Raw genomic sequence first — 19,731 nt, 5'->3', positions numbered from 1 at the left:
ATGAACCAAAACAAAACAAAATATGCTGATCAAACAACCAATTAAAATCAAACTGCTTATCAAACAAACCAACTATCAATTGTCTGTGTTGAGTTAGTGCAGCTGGGTCCCTGCAGTTTCAAACACTACAGCACTCAATAAAAATAGCAGATCTGCAAGCTCAAAACATGACAGATTGCGTTCTAGATTACGCAACAAAGTATTATCTGAGAACTGTTCTTTATAGCCTTTGGCTCAGTGTTGTAGTGCTAATTTTGGAAGTGAGGGAGCGCACCACTGAAGAAAATACTTTTTGGAATTAAATTCACTTTTCCCTCCATAATTTACAAATCGTTACTGTCGGATGGAAACCTGTGTCCAAAACTGTTACTTTTCAAGAAATGGGAAAAAATGACCTATGTTCCTTGTTAATACTTTTCATTGGTTCAATATTTATAAAAACTTGCTGGTCGATTCTCACGGTAAATTCAAAGTGGGCATTTCAGCAGGGATAATGGTCACTTTTAGTCAAATGCCTTTTAAAGAGGTGCTTTGTTGAACTTTGCTCTCAAATTTGAACTTTGCACTTATTTGTCAAAACGGTCTATGGTGCATCTGGAATTAATGTATAGCTCAGGTTTTTAAAAAATGGAGGGGGCGTTAATCTGCTCCATGGGTCATCTTAAGACAGTTTTTAAACAAAGTTGTTTCAGTGACATATTAGCAAGTCGCATTTGAGTCATATTAGCAAGTTTTATGAGTCAAGCTCTAAGGGGATTAAAGATAAGTAGGTTTAAGTGGGATTACATTCTGAATCCATTACCATCATTGAATTTGGTTAGTGGGAGACCTTGACCTAATGAAAGTCCTTTTGGGAATCCATGACATGAGAACATTTTAAATCCTGTGATCTAGAGTACACGCTTTATTAAAGAAATGATGACGCAGCAGGTGTTTCTGAAGTCAAATGTTTAATGCCATACAGACTCTGTGGACACTAAATACACAGTATTATACTTTTATTCTACCTGGCGGTGATACTCATCCAGAAATCTCTATCTTTTTGGTATTTAATCTTATTTTTATGGTATACTATATTGTATTTGCTTCTGTTAATGGGAGGAGGAGAATATCTGTGCACCCAGGATCTTTGCTAGATATGAAATCACATATGTGGATAACATGAGCTCGCTTTCATTCTTCTTCAAAGACATTCCCGTGTGACGTAACTGTCGCGACGCCTGGGATCAGGACTTTTAATAAACCCATTTTGGGTCAGTCAGATGTAATTAATTCCAAATATTTGAATTAGGTTTAATGCAAGGATTAGGCCAGCCATGCTGCTGCACAGCATTATTAGTCACCATTAAGTGTTTGGCATGCTCACCATGGCTGGAGTCCAGGTAATAGGATATAATTGGTTTAAATCGTGGGAATGGCCTGTTGCCTGCCTAAGCCAGATGTTAGCCTTTGAAAATGTTTTTACTGTCTTATACTCCCATGAAGCTAATGAATGTATTAACAAGTTTGTGGCAACAACATGTTACTGTGTTCTGTATGAGTGAGTGACAAATAGAACCCTCTTGATCGTAATAAATAATAATATTTAATGAAAATCTAATCCAATAAAAATAATATTTACTATTGTATGCGAGTCTAAATGGTGATGGTGTGTCATTATCTACATTATAAATACAGCTACCGTGTTGTGGCTTATTGATGATAATCAATATATTATTAGATGAGGTCAGTGGCCAAACCACATTCCAGTTATACTATATCCTTTTATACTGTAGCAACAATAGGCGAACATTTGGCAAAAATAGCTGATCTACAAGCTCACAACACGTTGCATTGGGTGACACTCTGAGCTTGGAGATTGGCTATTTTTGGTGTAGAGGAGAATAAGGAGGGGATCAAGACACCAAGTATAGACACTTGGGGACCCCGGTAAAGGAAGTATATAGGGTTTAAGTGGTTTAACTTTGGATAAAGGCGCTCTTGAAATGCAGACCAATTCACAGTATGGGTTACACTGCACGGCATTTGATGTCTATGAGATGTTAATACCAAACACTTCTGTACTTTATTATTGTTCATTTTGGTGCTGTCATTATTGTCAATGGCAAAGACATGCAGTGATTGTGTGGGTGTTTACGCTCTTACACAGCTAAAGAATTACGTAAATAAGTAAAGTAACATCAGCCAAAGAAAACTGTCTGGAAAATACTGGTGAATGGTGCATACAATTAATCCTAAAAGGAGATGGGAAGCGTATCTGTTGGTACTTATTATACCGAGCAATCAATTATTAATCTTGCTCTTCTACGTTTGGTTCTCACAGAGATCATTTAAAGGATGACCACTCCCTTTATCCCAGCATGCACATAGGAATGGAGCAAACTGTTTGGGTTTTAATACCTGTTCCCTGTACCACCCACCAGCATCCAGCCTGCTGTGATTCATTATACCCATTTCCTCCCCTATGGAAGTGACTGCACATTAGCTTGGCTCCCATGGGATGTCTGCTTGCTGATTAAGACACATTTGCTCACCTTTTAGGCCATCTTGAGGAGTTTGGAATAGTCAACCAAGTCATAGGCTGTTTCTCAATACCTGTATTTGTTAACCTCTTAAACCTTCTAGACCTGGAAGTCTGGACCTGGATTTTTACACAACTAGAGGTTCCGACCACCAGCTTGACGTCAGAGGTCATGCCGTCGGCCGGTCCTCCCGTAGGACAATTTTAATGTAGGATGTATTGTGTAGAATTTAAAGGACATTTTGGTCCCCCCCCACACCTCACTTGTTCTACTTCTCGATTGTGTCCTTGACCAAAAAGTTAATACCGTAATCTCTTCAGGGAAGCCTACATATTATTGCCTCCAAATTTGGCATCTGCCCATCTGTTCTAAAGTTATCTTGCTAACTGAACAAACAAACAAACTCTTGTTTAATGTTTCAATGTAAAATATCACAAAAAACGAAAAACATCATTGTGGGGCCCTATAAAAAATAAATACCATAATAAGACCTCATGTAGGCAAAATCTGGGGAAAATATGGGAATTGTTAACATCTTTGTTAACACCCCCCCCCCCTGTCCAGTGTCCAGTGTCCAGTTTCAACACAATGAAAATGACATTAACGTACTGTACTGTAATTGTGTGGATGAGAATCACCCAACGTTAGTGTTCTAGGGTTAAACCAGCTATGAACACATTTAAAGGATATCATTAATGCCAAATGAGAGCAAATTGAAGCAAATGTTAATGAAATTCATTCATCACACATATTTGAAAACAATTAGTAGTTAGGGCAGCATCTTCTCCCCTCAGTTAATTATTTTTTTAATTGAAAGCCTATTACAAATTGCTAGTAGGCATGGTTATAATTGTGTTATCAGAGTTAGTATGAATATGTGTCTTTTTCAGCAAAGCCAAAAATGGAACTATAGTGTCATCATCCAACTCGGGTAATCAATGTTAAAAGCACTTCCATCCACCCTGCACATCATGTGAAGGTCAGGCCTCCCATCAAGATGGATTCAGTACATTATTGAACCAAACCTTTCATTTACTCTTTCCGGCTGCCTCTGTCTTCATTCCAGACCGTCTTTTCATTAGCTGGCCTCCAGCACAAGACTAATGTTGGTCTGGGTGGCCCCCAGGTCTGTGTGCTGGGGGGCATCCATCATGACAATGTGCCATGTGAAGCCACAGGTCACACACACACATGCTCTGTGTAATTGCAGATGGATACCCACAGGACGAGATGATTTACAAGTGGAGGAAGAACTCCATCGAGGCGGCTGACCAGAAGTCATGGCGACTCTATCAGTTTGATTTTATGGGCCTGAGGAATACTTCAGACATCCTGAAGACCTCAGCAGGTAAGCTCGCCATCTCTTGTGCCGGTTCATTGCTGTTCATAGTTAACTTGTGGATCAATTAAAGTAAAGTAAAAGTAAAGCACTGGTTCTCAAACTTTTTCTTATGAAGGACCCCATCTGAAAATACTTTGTGCCCATACAAGATTTATATCAAAAATATTCCACTTTTTAAAAAAAAGGCTCAAGATGTTTTTAAAAATGTGCAGATCTACAAGCTCTCAGCATGTCATATCACAGCGCACTGTGAGCTTGTAGATCACCTATTTTTGGAAATAGCCGATATAAAGAGTTAAAGTGGTTAAACTGATTTTGATGCTATATTAAAGATGATCCCCTGGAACCCCCTCAAGGACCCCTGTGGGTCCCCAACCCCACTTTGAGAACCACTGAAGTAAGGTACCTGGCAACCATCTAGGGGTTCCATCCACCAACATGCATAAATAAATAAAATGTTTATGCACTTTGATTACCCTGCTCTAGGGGTGTTGGAAAAAATCGATTCGAATACGAATCGCGATTCTACTGTTGGACGATTCAGAATCGATTCTCATTTAAAAAAAAAACGATCTTCAAAAATGTTTTTTTTGGGAGGATCTTGGATTTACCTTTGTGCGTTTACATTATTATCAGTTGATAAAACCTTTACAATTATAAAAGCTACATAAATGTACTCTCTTCTCATGCCAGCAGATTGGAGTTGATCCTGAAATCCTATGTTTTGAATCAAGAATCGTTTTGAATCGAGAATCGTTTGAATCGGGAAAAAAACGCTTTTGAATCGAGAATTGTTTGTTTTGAAAAAATCGAAAAAAAACGGAATCGTGAATCGGAATCGAATCGTGAGATAGCAGACGATTCACAGCCCTACCCTGCTCTACCTTGGTTTCAAAGAGCATGTTTCGATCTGTTGTCCATTACTTGCCAAGTAAATGCTCTTTGTGCAGGGTGAACAAAGTTTCATCACCATGGAAGTGAGAAAGTGGCTACTGCATGAAACATAGTTCTTGTCTTCTTGAACAGACATAGAACTTGCTGAGAAACTAGTTTGTTAGAAATCAGGCAATCACGGATGTCTGGCTTTTGGCACACATGCAAGGTTCCATTTGTACTCAGAGTTATGGGGGTCCTTGAAAATAAAAAGTTTGAGAACCACTGTTGGTGGAGTAAATAAGTGTCATACATATTCTGAAGAAAACCTGAGGCTGACATTCAGTAATTGGGTCTTATGATCAAAATAAAAACATAATGTTATGTAAAAACTAAATCTAAAATGTGCCACGGACAAGGACAAGTCTTGTTTCGGACAATGGACATATTGATGACCCCTGATTACAGCGTTTGTCTATACAGAACCTGCCACTCAAAAAGGAATGCTACAGGGTCTTAGCGCCGAATATATTTTTGAACGCAACTATGTTGTCAGAAACGGTAAATTAACTGTAAAATACATAACTAAATACATTTCAGGTATATTCCCGGTGCCTATGTCATTTTGGCGCGAGTGTCGGGGGCAGACATTCGCTAATAAAAATGTTTAGAGAAGTTGTCAATTGGTCATTCATTCAATATTTATAAAACCCACAGACAGGCTGAACCACTTTCACTTTCTCTTTTAAAAAAAAATCTGAAATAGGGAAAATAGTAGATCCAAACTTTGAATACTGTGTAACATTCATTTCAACCACTTAAACCTCAGCGTCCGTATTCTGGGGAAAACTTTCACAAAAAGTAGCAGATCTAAAATCTTACAACGCATCACATTGCCTGTGAGCTTGTAGATAAAAAAGATAATTCCTTTAACAGGTCCGTTCATGAAAGTCCTTACGGTCTTGTTTCCAATGAGGGCCTATGCATATGGGCTGATATTATGATAACTATTATCGTGAGACCAATCCATAATAATTAATGTTAATAATTAATAGTGCAAGACAGTCCTATCAGGGTTTTTGACTGGAGAATCCAGTCCTCTATCTCCTCCTTCAAGTTATGCTAGGCATTTCCTCTTAGCCCCGCCCACCTATAAAGCTTATTGCCGAGTGCACGCCTACAATTCAACGTCAGACATTCCACACACGCAGAATGGCCATTTGAGTTGCAGACACTGACAGACCCAGAGGTCTTTTTCACAGCTAAGGCCGGCCTAGCCCCACCCCTTTCCACTCACACACACACACACACACACACACACACACACACACACACACACACACACAACGGCCTGTGCAAGCAGATGCGCATTATAAAGTAAAAAATGAAAAATAGCAGCTGTAGATGAGAAATAAGTCTATATTTAGTTACTACATAACCTATTTATGGAAAACAAATCAGCAGAATGTTTATAAACAAGCTGCTAAATAACTGAACGGGCCGTCTGGTCGCTACCCCCCCCACGCTGCTCTCCATGAGCCCGTTATAGGCCACTCTGTGACGGGGAGTACCACTCGGTGTTTCTCCATGCTAGAAATGACCAAAGCGAACTTAATACATCTTAATAAAAAAGCACAAACTACCTACTTCACAAGAATAATGTTGGTGTAATTAGGAGATTCGACAGGGAATCTATATTTTATATACACAAATTAACAAGTTAAAGAAAAAATCATGTTGCCGTATTTCCTGTTATTTCGCGGACGTTCAGCTCTCGTCTCGCCGCTCAGCTGCTGCTGTCTCGGGCAGACTGAGTGCGGGAGTCCCGCTCCCTCCAAGGCCGGAGCCCGTAGACAGACAGATATATATATATATATATATATATATATATATATATATATATATATATATATATATATATATATATATATATATATATATATATATATATATATATATATATATATATATATATATATATATATGTGTCTACGGGCATCCCTTTGATGATTCGCTATTAGTTGAGCGACATATACACTGACTATTTAGGAAAAAGAGAGAGACACACGTGTGTGTGTGTGTGTGTGTGTGTGTGTGTGTGTGTGTGTGTGTGTGTGTGTGTGTGTGTGTGTGTGTGTGTGTGTGTGTGTGTGTGTGTGTGCGTGCGTGCGACACACATGCCGTGCTCCTCTCCTTTGCCCAATGCCCGAGGAGAGGGTTCGAAGGACAGTCAGCACGTACATGCCAATTCAGAGCTCCTAGACCAGTGGTTCTCAAAGTGGGGTCCGGGGACCCCCACTCCCCCAGGTGTCCTTGAGGGGGTAGGGGGTCCCCAGCAAAAATGTGGTAATACAGCGTCACAATAACTTTAACCTTTCATACTTTGGCTATTCAAAAATAGCAGATATACAAGCTCATAGCGCGGCACCGAGTGCCGTGCTATGAGCTTGTAGATCTGCTACTTTTGAAAAATCGTGACAATGTGTGCAAACCTTTGAATATATATATTGTTAAAGAGAACATTTGTAACTCAAGTCTTTGCTTCTGGGGGGGGGGGTCCCTGAAACAAAATATTTTAGATGGGGGTCCGCGGCCAAATACATTTAATTTTGGGGGTCCTGGAAAAGTTTGAGAACCACTGTCCTAGACCTAGACTGAGTTTAACAATCTTCAATACTTTAACATGCACAGCTACTAAATAAAAACATTCATATAAATTGCGAATGCTGCGGGAAAAGCACCAGAGAACCTGCTCTGCTGCCTACACCAGCTTGAAAATAGCAGATCTACGAGTCGCCAGTGGGGCATCTCCTCACGACCGCATCGCGACCACCGGGCGGCCGACTGGAGCTGTGCTTAAACTTCTATTCTCAATTATATTGTTTAGTTTGTTGTCTGTCTATAGATGTACATCTGATAGATTGAAAACTTTAATATTCTGTTATTGTGGGCGTGTGTCGGCGTTCAATGGTTACAGGGGGACAGTGACAGAGCTAAAGTAACTAAGTACAAATACTTAAGTTAAGTACTGTAGCCTACTTAAGTACTTGAGGTATTTTTTTTACTTTACTGGAGTATTTCCAATTTCCAATACTTTTGCCTCTACTCCACTACATCCAGAGGCAAATATTGTACTTATACTCCCAGGGGGAGGCATGCGTTAATCCGACAGACCTTTTCTCCGACTATGTGGCATCCGCGTGCGGTTAGGGTTAGGGTGAGGGTTTGGTTCGGGTTTAGTATTGGAAACGTCGGAGCGCTGCGCTGTCGGAGGAATGCGCTGTCGGACTAACATACTGCACCCCTCCCAGGCACGCCGACTTTTGTGCGTGGCCATGGGGGCTGAACTTGATCGCCACACTTTTAATCCGATCGACGGCCATTTCCTCATACAGTTACAATTTATCAGAGTGCAATACACCTCCCAACCGCTAGGGTCGCTTAGTTGAATGCATGGAGAAAATTCGGAGAAAGAGGCCACTGATCGAATTAGAATGCTTTTCATTGAACAATACGGAAGACACGGGTACTTCTGACGGCCCGTATATAATTGTAACATCCATGGCCATGTGGTTAGCACTTTATATTTGAAACCTGAACGTTTATGTAGATGTACGGGTTGTAATGGAGAAAGTGCAAAAACCAGGTTGACGTTCAGCCATGACGCTGATGACGGACGATGCGATCGTGTTTCCACACCACAGTGTTTCTTTTTTTCTAAGTTATTGTTTGGACAATGTGTCACCTGAACTACTACAGTACTAGGCTAATGTTAACCTTGCTAGTTATAGTGTTATGTGCACACTACAGTAGGTCTATTCACATTATGTGAAGGCCTGTTATGTGCGCAATAGGCCTACCTTTATTTGACAACTTCAGTTACTAGTTCCTTTGTAGCCTAGATTTCGATTATTATTACAAAACTTACATTAACCACTTCACCTTCATATACATTTCGTCCATTCGAAAATAGACGATCTACAAGCTCACAGATCTTGTAGATCTGCTATTTTCAAAAGATGTCATACATTTGACAACTTGTGCAATGGGATATTCTGCATAATGAGTAGCCTACTTTCTAGTTTTGGTACTTTAAGTACATTTAGATACCAATGTTTTTGTACTTTTACTCAAGTACATTTTTAATTCTGGGCATTTACTTCTAACACAGTATTTCTACATTTTCTACATTAGTATTGATACTTTTACTAAAGTAAAAAATGTGAATGCTTTTTCCACTGACTGTATCCATGTCCAACGACCACAAGGTTAGTGCCAGGGACCAGCATAACATTTGTGGTCTAAAAATGTTTGCAAAAACATTCCACGTTTTTTACATTTTGTCAAAAGTTTTTGTAAATCGCAGATCTACAAGCCCACAACGCGTCACACACTCTCACATTGGATAATATGTCCTAGCTCTCCAGTCACAATGACATCTATTGTATGTCATTCTTTTCTTTTCTTGTTTTTTTTTTTTTTTAGTTTATTTCGATCCACATCAACATTATCACAAAACATAACACACTGTAATTCAATATTTCATACTGTTTGATCGAAAAGGCATAGGCTGAAGCTCATAGCTTATTTATGCCTATCCTTTATACATGTTGTTTTAAGTTATTCATAGTTACAAAGTTCATATTGTATTCTAGTTCTTTCTATACTGTATGATTTATTCAGCACTGACTGACTACTGAAATTCCTATAACACATTGGTGTCATTGTCCTCTTGACAATTCATCTTCCTTAAGAACAAAGTGCAAAGTGCCCTAGTCGTCAAACAACAAGGTAAATAGTCAAGTAAGTAGAGCACAAAGACAAACAATTACTGCTACAGTGATTTGGTCTCAATGGTTTGGTTATTGATTGCAGTGTGAAGTCTGAGGTGCCCTTTTAACTACTTAAACCCATACACTTAGTTGACCGGGGCCCCCAGGGCTCTATCTTTGTCCGACTTCATTTTCCCCCTTCTACACTAAACCTCTCCCCCAGAAATAGCCGATCTACAAGCCGATACACAATTATCATCATCATCTGTCGCCTGCAGTCGAGATAAAAGATATCAGACATGCCACTCTGGTCTCTCTCACATTACTTTGGCCAGATATTCCGCTTGGAGTCTAGTGTCTCTGACAATAGCATGTACTGTAAATTCGCAATTGGCCTTCTTCCTCTAGTTGGACAAGGAAGTCTCCAGAACTGCGAGTCAGAGATGATCTGGGTGTTATTTCTGTTGCAGCGACCAGCTAAAACAGCACGTCTTTGGGTGACTGTAGTGGAAATTGGTAGTCTCCGTATATCTATTTTAGATTGGTTTAAAGTCCATGTCCTTTGTTTTGGGCACCATTCCACAATGTCAGTGACATCAGGTCTGGAGTGGACTGCCGCAGAGTGACAATCACATGGACAAGTCTTGGCAAATTTGATGATAAATGTCTGCCCTTGTGAAGACTCTGGCAGTTTGTGTGCAGAGAGACAAACATCCCTGAGGCCATCCAGTATTCCACCATCTGTTTTCTGCAGTCGTCACACCCACCAAAGCCGATCCTTCCGTAAACACTGTCTGTCTGACTGTCCATCCCTACACACAGTTTGTTTGGTGTCCCCATTTTGGGCATGTCATTATGTGGATATTTATGATGAAAAAGAAATGGCAGATCAACAAGCTCACAGAATCCAAGTCCCCATAGATTCACCCATGTACAACAAATCACTGTAAGGACTGTGTAAATACAGATCAGTCAAACCATTATTGAACCTAAGTGTATTTCCCATGCTGAAATATTTATAATTAGGTTGCAATTTGTGAAAAAGAACAGAGATGATACTGGAATACAGAGAGGGATTATGTTTTATTCATAAACGTAAAGGCATGAACTATGTTTAAATACAACAAACATGTACCGGTAGTCTAATTGTAGGATGTTAAACTTGCAACTACTATTAATAAAAACCGAGGAATCAATTAACTGCTTCAACAGCTTTGACCGCAGTTTTTTAGAGAAATTTCAGTATCTCTTCAAATGTAATAGAGTGGGACACTTTCCGTCTCTGTATCAGACCACTGGCAAGTTCATCAGGTCAGGGTGCAGGGGAATTCCTCCCGGTAAATTGTGTTAAGCCTCATCTTTAAGCCTATAGTTCAGACCAAAGATTTGCGACAAGACTAAACTGTTTTAACCCTGATTTATACTTAGACATACAATGGTGTTGCTGCCAAAAATAGCCAACCTACAAGTTCACAGTTATCCTACATATAATTAACCAAACCTCTGTGGACAGAATCTCTCTGTCCTGCCCGGTTATCCTCACTGGCTGGAGCAAAAGTTGCACACAACCATTTCCATTAGCATATATGCACCAAATGACTTTCCCAAAATGTACGCTTTATTCATGTTTTTATGTCAACACTGGAGATTCCGTCGCCTAGGTTACAGCCCTACAAGCTATGGGATGACTGCTGCCCAACACTACCGTACTGTGCATGTGCTCAGTTTACTGTGTGTGTGTGTGTGTGTGTGTGTGTGTGTGTGTGTGTGTGTGTGTGTGTGTGTGTGTGTGTGTGTGTGTTCGTGACGGGCGTGCACGTGTGTGTTGGAACTGTTTATGAGCGGGTGTTTGTGTGTTCTGTGGCTCCACGACGACGGGACACACGTGCGTGCGTGTTGGAAGTGTTGCAGGTACTAAGTACAAAGTCACTTTCCATCGCTGATATACTGTCTGTGCACAGCGTATAACCCAAACTGCACATACTTTGGGTGATCATATCCCCGGACGGGTATGGTCTAGTTATTATTATTAGTACAGCGCGTCGCATACGCATCACGTCGCATCACGTGTTGTGAGCATGTAGGTCTGCTATTTTGGCCGTCATAGAACAGCGCATTTGCGGAGAACGTTGTGGAGAAAAAGTGGTCTGAATTGCGCTTTAGTGGTGATTCATCAATTGACATTTTAAATAAGCATGTACTGTATTATTAAACTACGAGCACAAACATTGTGTAAGCTCTACTATACGGTATACAATCTTTTGGCAGAACACAAGTGCCGTGACTTTTGGATCCCATCTCCCGGAGAGCATAGAGCTTAGATCCCATAGATAGGCCGTTGCAGTATCCAATAACTATTTAAATTCACTCATTGTTACAAAAGAAATGTCAAACAAAGGATCCTCGCTCCAAGCACCTCAGGGGGAGCACCTGTCTCCTCTGCACCTCGACCAGCAAATTACAAACTGAAACGTCCTTCAAGATGGCTCAAGGACACCATTTCAGGAGGTGCTGGGGATCGAACTGGCGAACCTTCCAGCTCCCTTCTGAGCCACTGGGGTCCTTCTGCCTCAGCTTAGGTGTTAACAGGCGAACTACTTCCTTAGCAGGTACTGTAGTGCAAGTCAAAAACATCTGTGTATGGCAAAGTCTAAAGGTAGCTCTAAACCGCACAGATGGTGGCGGCGTTAAGCATTGGAAAGCGCCTGTTGCCGAAAATCTGCTGTTGAATGGGTGGTGGATACTCCACATTAAAACAAAAAAAGCATTTCAACTGGATCTTTAATACTTATAAATACATTATATTCAAAGATTTCATATACAATTTGAAATAAAACAGTTGCCCAACCTCACGTTGTGCAGAGGACATTTTCGAAAAGTTTAAATAGTTTTTACATTCTAATTCATTGAGCCTCATGGGGAAATTTGTCCTGTGCATTTTGACTCCTGGTACTAGGAGCAGTGGGCAGCCAGCGAGCAGCACCCAGGGGAACCCTTTTCTGGATGACATTGACAACATCATTCCAGATTGTTATTTTTTTCCCATGGTGATAATGACGTATCTGCTCTCGGTTGAGTGGGAGATCAGGCCCAGATTGTTGTTATATCATGCACCATATGTACCGTGTATATTTCACACTGCTCATATTGATTTCTGACCTGCTTTCCTGTTTGTTTGTTTCTCTATTTCTTTCCACCTTCCTTGAAACCGCAGTGACGGAGCTTGTACTACAAATAATTTTACACCTGTAATTTGTACACCTGATTTGTACTTTGTCATATGACAGTGTACCGATCTACAAGCTTTCGTTGCGGTGCGACGCACATGAACTTGTAGATCGTCTATTTTCGGCATGCAACACTGGCGTGTAACACAGTATAAATCAGGCTACAGGTCTTCACAACGTTACAGACCAACATCCTCTTCCTCTTTCTGCAGCCGCTAGCAGAGATAAAGAAAAGAAAGAGCAACAGACACATCATTGCTGTCGGGCAAACCTTGTATCTCCATATTTCAACTTTTTGTCTCCGCCAGCCAGGCCGAAAGGCATGGCGAGAGTATGTTTTACCCCCTGTCCGTCCGTCCGTGTGTCCGTCCGTCCGTCCGTGTGTCATTCTGTCTGTCTGTGTACAGCTAATCTCCGGCACTGTTGGCTTGATCGCAGCGAAACTGTGCACACACACTCCCTGGATGCCAATTCAGAACCTCTGCCCCAACATTTTCACATGGGCCTGTTATAGCGCCACCAGGAGGCCGCTTTTTGCAAAACAAATTTTTGACAGTACTCCCACAGATTTTGTCCAAACATCACGCAAATCGCTACACAGTATCCCTATAGTCACTAAACGAAACAGGTCTTTCAAGTTTTTCATATTCCATCCTGATTGGCTAAAAATGGCTTCCACAGTTTGCAGGAGTGCTCTGTTTTGAACAAAATGCCTCAAATCATGAACACAGCATGCTTTTCCTGTGAAATTGTGCACACACATTCCCACTATGCCGAGGAAGAAATGCCACTTGATTTGTTTTTAAATCAGCCTCATGGTGGCGCTATAACAGGCCGATTCGTGTTTTTACCTATAACTGCACCGATCTGTGTAAAACTTTGTATGCGCACTCCCTAGAAGCCAAGGAAAAACCTTTGCCTTGCATTTTTCACATCTGCCTTTTATAGCGCCACCAGGAGGCCGACTTATGTAAAACATAACACAAACATAACACTTTTTTTATATTACTCCTGCCCATTTTATCCAAATTTCACGCAAACCGGTAAACATGATCTCTATAGTCAAGTGATCAAGACGGACTGTTTGATTTTTCATATTCCATCCTGATTGGCTAAGATTCACATCTAAAGTTTGCTGTAGTGGCTTGTTTGAACAAAATGTCGCAAATCATGAACGCAGCGTCCGATTGCAGTCAAACTTTGCACGCACATTCACACTATGTTGAGGAACAAATGCCACCCTTTTTAGCATTGGCCCGTTATAGCGCCACCAGCAGGTCTAATTTAGCAAAACACATTTTTGGAACACATCAGTTTTCAATTCCAGAGCCACAAACCAATATTCACTGAACATGTTTCACTGCCACACCGGGCCCCAACATGACAGCAACAGAGCTACTGTACATCTTGAACCACATCAGCACATGACACGAACAGCATCAAACACGAACAGCATACAACAAAAACATCATACAACACAAACTGCAGCAGCAGCATCCAGCAAAGGAAAAGGAAAAATGTGGTATGTCACAATTATTACATAATCACCTGATCGCAAGTATTTCAGATAATCGCGATACTTTTTCGGATAATCGACATAATCATTTCCATGTTGAAAAATGTTCATAAGTTTTCAAACATTTTCAAAAATAGTGGAGTTATTGAGTTATGCAAGTTATTTGTCATATCTGACCCGTGCACCTTTTGTTTACGAAGACAGACACATTTTTATTAATAATGTGACAATGTTCAGTGTACGACGCAATAATTAATTAATTCGGCCTAGTTAATCGCAATTATTTGAGCGACAATTAATCGTCAAGTAAAATGTCATAGTCGTGACAGCCCTAAAGAGGTTCCTACCTTGAGTCGTCTTCATCAGCCGTCTTCAGGGGAAACCACCGAGAAGGACAAGGTCTTCGACCGTTCGACCGTGCGGACCAAGTCTTCGGAGGAATCCCCCATGCAGACAAACCCATGGATAGAGAGATCTCCAGATCTCGATCTCTAGGGCAGGGCATCCTCGGATGAGCTTTCCAGCGGGCGTCTCCCATCATCTCCATCCTCCATACATCTAGTCAGCTTCACCAGTACTTTACATCTCCATCCTCCGTACATCTGGTTGGCTTCACCAGTAGGTGGATGGTCTGGGTGTTAAACTGTAGGTGATAACCTCAGTCTTCTGGGCATTTACGTATGTGTGTGGGGGTGTATGGGTGGGTGGGTGTGGGTGTGGGTGTGGGGTGTGTTTGTGTGTGTGTGTGTGTGTGTGTGTGTGTGTGTGTGTGTGTGTGTGTGTGTGTGTGTGTGTGTGTGTGTGTGTGTGTGTGTGTGTGTGTGTGTGTGTGTGTGTGTGTGTGTGTGTGTTTATACAATAAATAAAAAAAGAGACCCTCCTCCACTGATGGCCTGTCTTCATAGTCCAGGCTTATAATGAAGAGGAGGGGGGGGGTGTCCCCTGCAACACCTCTGCCAGCCTTGAGTATCAGAAAGAAAGAAAGAAAGAAAGATTAATTCAAGTAACCGAGAGCCACGTATACGTATACATATACTGTATCCTGTCACAACATACAGTACATAGTTTAGTATACGTATACTGTATCCTGTCACAACATGCAGCCTAGTATATGTATACTGTATCCTGTCATAACTGCATAACATACACAGCCTAGTATATGTATACTGTATCCTGTCATAGCATACACAGCCTAGTATACGTAGAGCTTGTAGATCGGCTATTTTCACAATGTTTGCCTCTTTTTCTTACGTAATATTTGACCATTTGGCCAATTTAGTATTAAAAGTCATAATTGTAACTTTATAAATGTGCAAATACTCTGTATACACTTATAGGGCATAGCAGTGGCGGCCATTTTGTGGTGTCACTGATAGAGAACCCATTAATGTTTCCCATGGAGATTTCCGAAAATATTTTTTATAAATGATGTTACGCCTTTAAGACCTGGAACGCATCTGTGTAATTTTTTGATTTGAGCTAAAAAAAACATTATTTTACACTTTGGCTATTCAAAAATAGCAGATATACAAGCTCATAGCGCGGCACTACAAGCTTGTAGATCTGCTATTTATTTTCTTTTTAAAGTTTTTGCAAATCTTTGAATATATATATATTTAAAGCGAACATTTGTAACTGAAATATTTGCTTCTGGGGGTCCCTGGAACTAAATATTTTGAGATGGGGGTCCGCGGCCAAATACATATTATTTTAGGGGTCCTTGACATGAAAATGTTTGAGAACCACTGATATAGAAACCACTGATATTGTGAGTTTGTAGATCGGCTATTTTCAAATAGCCTAACTATATAGGCTAGGGCTGAAGTGGTATGTTTTGTAATAATAATCCAAATCTACAAAAAAATAGTAACTGAAAAGTTTTCAAATAATTGTAGTGGAGTAAAATATTTGTCTCTTGGACGGAGTGGATGTAAAATACTCCAGTAAAGTAAAAGCTCCTCAAAATTGTACAGTAGCCTACTTGAGTACATGTACTTAGTTACTTTACACCAGTGGTTTTCAACCTTTTTTGCGTCAAGGACCCCCAAATTGACACATATTAGCCCAGGGACCCCCATTTGCAAAGATATGTCAGGGACTCAACCATTTTGATTTCTCGGGGGTCCCGATCTACACTGTATCATCATCATCAGTGTTCATTTAACTCTGAGAGTGTACAAATGGAACCAAATGGACCCGACAGGGTCCATTTGGTTCCATTTGTACACTCACAGAGTTGCAGACACAAGGGTCACAAGGGTCAATTTGATTCCTAACTATTAATTTGTCTGGGGACCCCCTGGAATCCCCTCAAGGACCACTGGTGGTCCCCGGACCACTGGTTGAGAACCACTGCTTTACACCACTGACTAGGCCTGCAAACACAGCTCAACAATACAACATATTCACTTCACATCTCATCACACAACACAACACTGCTTCATCCTGACTAGTTTTTGCTTTACCAAGTAAAATAAAAGTGAAATTAAACACGCAAATTCCATCAATTCCTTTAATGCTAATTAGCTAAGCTAAATCACCTGCAGAAACTCACCTCATTTTAGTCAGATGGAGAAAATGTCTTGTCACAACCGTGTTTTAGCAGCTTTCACCACTCTGGTAAACACTGACAACTCTACACAACGTTCATGTGGAGTAAAGTTGCATTATGAGTTGTTTATTTTGCTCTTTTACTTGCAAATTTTGCAGAGCTTGTAACAAACTGTGTGTGTGTGTGTGTGTGTGTGTGTGTGTGTGTGTGTTTGTGTGTGTGTGGGTAAGGGGGGGGGCGGGGCTGACAATTGGAGGACTTATAAAGCCCGCCCCTCCCTCCCTGCTTCCTAGGGAGTGTGAAGCAATAACTAACTAACTCCCAGGGCAGGGTTTCTCAAAGTGTGTGCCCCGTGGCCAGTGGTGTGAAGTAACTAAGTACATTTACTCAAGTACTGCACTTAAGTACATTTTTTAGGTCTTTTCACTTTACTGGAGTATTTACAAATTTCAATACTTTTACTTCTACTCTACATCTCAGAGGAAATATTGTACTTTTACTCCACTACAATTCTTTGAAAACTTTAGTTACTAGTTACTTTGCACTTTTGCAGATATAGATTATTACATTATAAAACATACATTAACCACCTTAGCCTTATTTTATACATAGGCTATTCAAAAATAGCCGATTCACAACGCGTTGTGAGCTTACAAGTATATCTGCTATTTTCAAACATTTTAGTACTTTTACTTTTGGTACTTTAAGTACCTTTTGATACCAATACTTTTGTACTTTTACTCAAGTACATTTTGAATTCCGGACTTTTACTTGTAATGGAGTACTTCTGCATTTCAGTATTGATACTTTTACTAAAAACACTTGAGTACTTTTTCCACCACGGGTGGTCCAGGGGTGCCACAGCCGGATGCTTTGATAATATTTGGAATTCATCAATATCCCTTCAGTTTAACCACTTAGACTTAGTAAACCGGACCTCAGTACGTTCTTTTTTGATCTACACCAAAAATATTTGCAAAAAACGACAGATCTACAAGCTCACAACGTGTCGCACTTGCGACCCCTGTTTGTGAGCTTGTAGATCGGCTATGTTTGGCTAATAGAATAGGGATGCTGGGGTTCAAGTGGTTAAACGTATAGTATAACGTCAATCTGTCCTAAATCCTAAAGGAAACTGATATTCTCTCAAGTTTTCTCTGTGACATGCTGTAGGGGGAAACATTGACATATTTGCGTAGCGTAATTTGACATAAATGTAAGGTGCTATAAAGTAACGATGTTATTCAGGGGTGCTGTGAATGAAAAGGTTATTTACAGGGATGACCTGAGACATATATATATAAAGTGGTCAAAATGATAGTGACACTATATTAACGGTGCATCTGCACTAATTTAGCTGGTGTGATGCATAGACATATAAAGGTAGACGCCTCATCCGGCTCTGAAGCGTCTGTATCTCGGGCGCGCTTCCGCTTCCGGCAGGGCTAGCGGGAAACTTCTTCTGCATCACAATCTCCTCCTCCCCCAATGTGCAGCATTGAGAGCCCTGACGTCACAACATTTGGAGCGACGCCCACTGCACTCTGGTTGGTTGGGGAAATTAAAGGTTGACTCCCACTTCCTATGCCAGGAACGTCAACACCCTGGTCCAGGCTCTTATTTTTGAGCAAAACGCGAAGGAAAATAAAAGCCTGGAGATCGAGGCTACTGATTTACTGACTACACCTCACAGTATCCTTATCTCATCTGTTCAGTTATGCCATCCATTTATATCGTAGTTGATTATGTTAGGTTAATTCTTTAATAAACATTTGTTATTGATTTTACACCAGATGTTCCTTCCCTTATTTGTCATGGATTTGAGCCAGCCATGACACTGGGGACACCCTGCCCCCCTGGATTCGCAATTTATCTGTGCCAGATTACATTATCTGCCATATGTGTTTCTTCAAAACACACCAGGGTCATGTGATCAAGATGTATGAGTCAGACCCCATTCCAATTGGCTATGACTGGCTTCCAAAGGGCCCTGGGTAGGCAACCCAGCCTGGCGGAGACCTGTGCTCTGAGGAGCACACTTTTCTAGTTATGTTTGTTTTTTTTGTAAATTAATGCCCTACTTTGGTGTATAGCTGACTGTAGATATGCTATTCTTGCTATTTTTAATAAGTGGTTAAGTCTGTGTTTTTATAAATATTGAACCAATCAAAAGTATTGGCAAGAGCTTGTGACTAAATAAGAACTGCAATGGATCCATTGGAACAGAGGTCATTTATTCGAATTTCCTGAAAAGTAACCCAATCCTGAGTCAATCATGTTCTTGCACTCAACCTTGCGAACAGCTTTCGCCGTGGCGTTAACGTTACACCTCTCATTTAAGAGCAAACTTTTGTGTCCAGGTGATTATGTGGTGATGACCGTCTACTTTGACCTCAGAAGAAGAATGGGCTACTTCACCATCCAGACTTACATCCCCTGCATCCTCACCGTCGTCCTCTCCTGGGTGTCCTTCTGGATCAAAAAAGATGCCACGCCAGCCAGAACAGCACTAGGTACTTCTTACGTCAATCACTATCTTAAGATACATACGTATAGCGGTGGTTCTCAACGTGGGGTCCAGGGACTGCTGTGGGTCCTTGAGGGGCTGGTTTCAGAGCGTCCCCAGCTAAATGATTGATAGTTAGGAACCAAACTGATCCAAATTGAAACTGATCTGTAACTCAGAGTGTTAAAATGGACCCATTTGGTTCCATTTGTTCACTCTCAGAGTTACATATTCACTGAGGAGAATGGGGCAACAAACGGGGGTCTGTGGCCTAATGCATAATAAAACTCTGTGGCCTAATGCATAATAATCTTGAAATTAAAAACATTGTGAATCAATGCAGTATAGTACAGTATATACACGTAAGCATTTCCACTGTTAGTTTTTGTTTTCGTTCCATTAAAAACAGCAGTGGTGTTAAA

At 40.7% G+C, this 19,731-nt stretch overlaps 1 protein-coding gene across 2 annotated transcripts in view; it reads left to right on the top strand.

Moving 5' to 3' along the window:
• gabrg3 (gamma-aminobutyric acid type A receptor subunit gamma3) overlaps positions 1-19,731 on the top strand; it is a gene marked incomplete at both ends in the record, with an annotated part of 140,104 nt that overhangs the window by 104,701 nt on the left and 15,672 nt on the right. For both annotated transcript variants that reach the window (XM_084067849.1, XM_084067850.1), the window contains 2 exons: positions 3,733-3,870; positions 19,164-19,316. In XM_084067849.1, the coding sequence (XP_083923975.1) occupies positions 3,733-3,870; positions 19,164-19,316 (291 nt within the window). The remainder of the gene's footprint in view (positions 1-3,732; positions 3,871-19,163; positions 19,317-19,731) is intronic.

Source organism: Gymnoscopelus microlampas, assembly GCF_963454915.1.
Source record: "Gymnoscopelus microlampas genome assembly, chromosome: 9".
In the NCBI taxonomy this organism is placed as follows: Eukaryota; Metazoa; Chordata; class Actinopteri; order Myctophiformes; family Myctophidae; genus Gymnoscopelus; species Gymnoscopelus microlampas.
The sequence above is the reverse complement of the archived record's forward strand: the minus strand, read 5'-3'. Positions and strand labels throughout refer to the sequence as shown.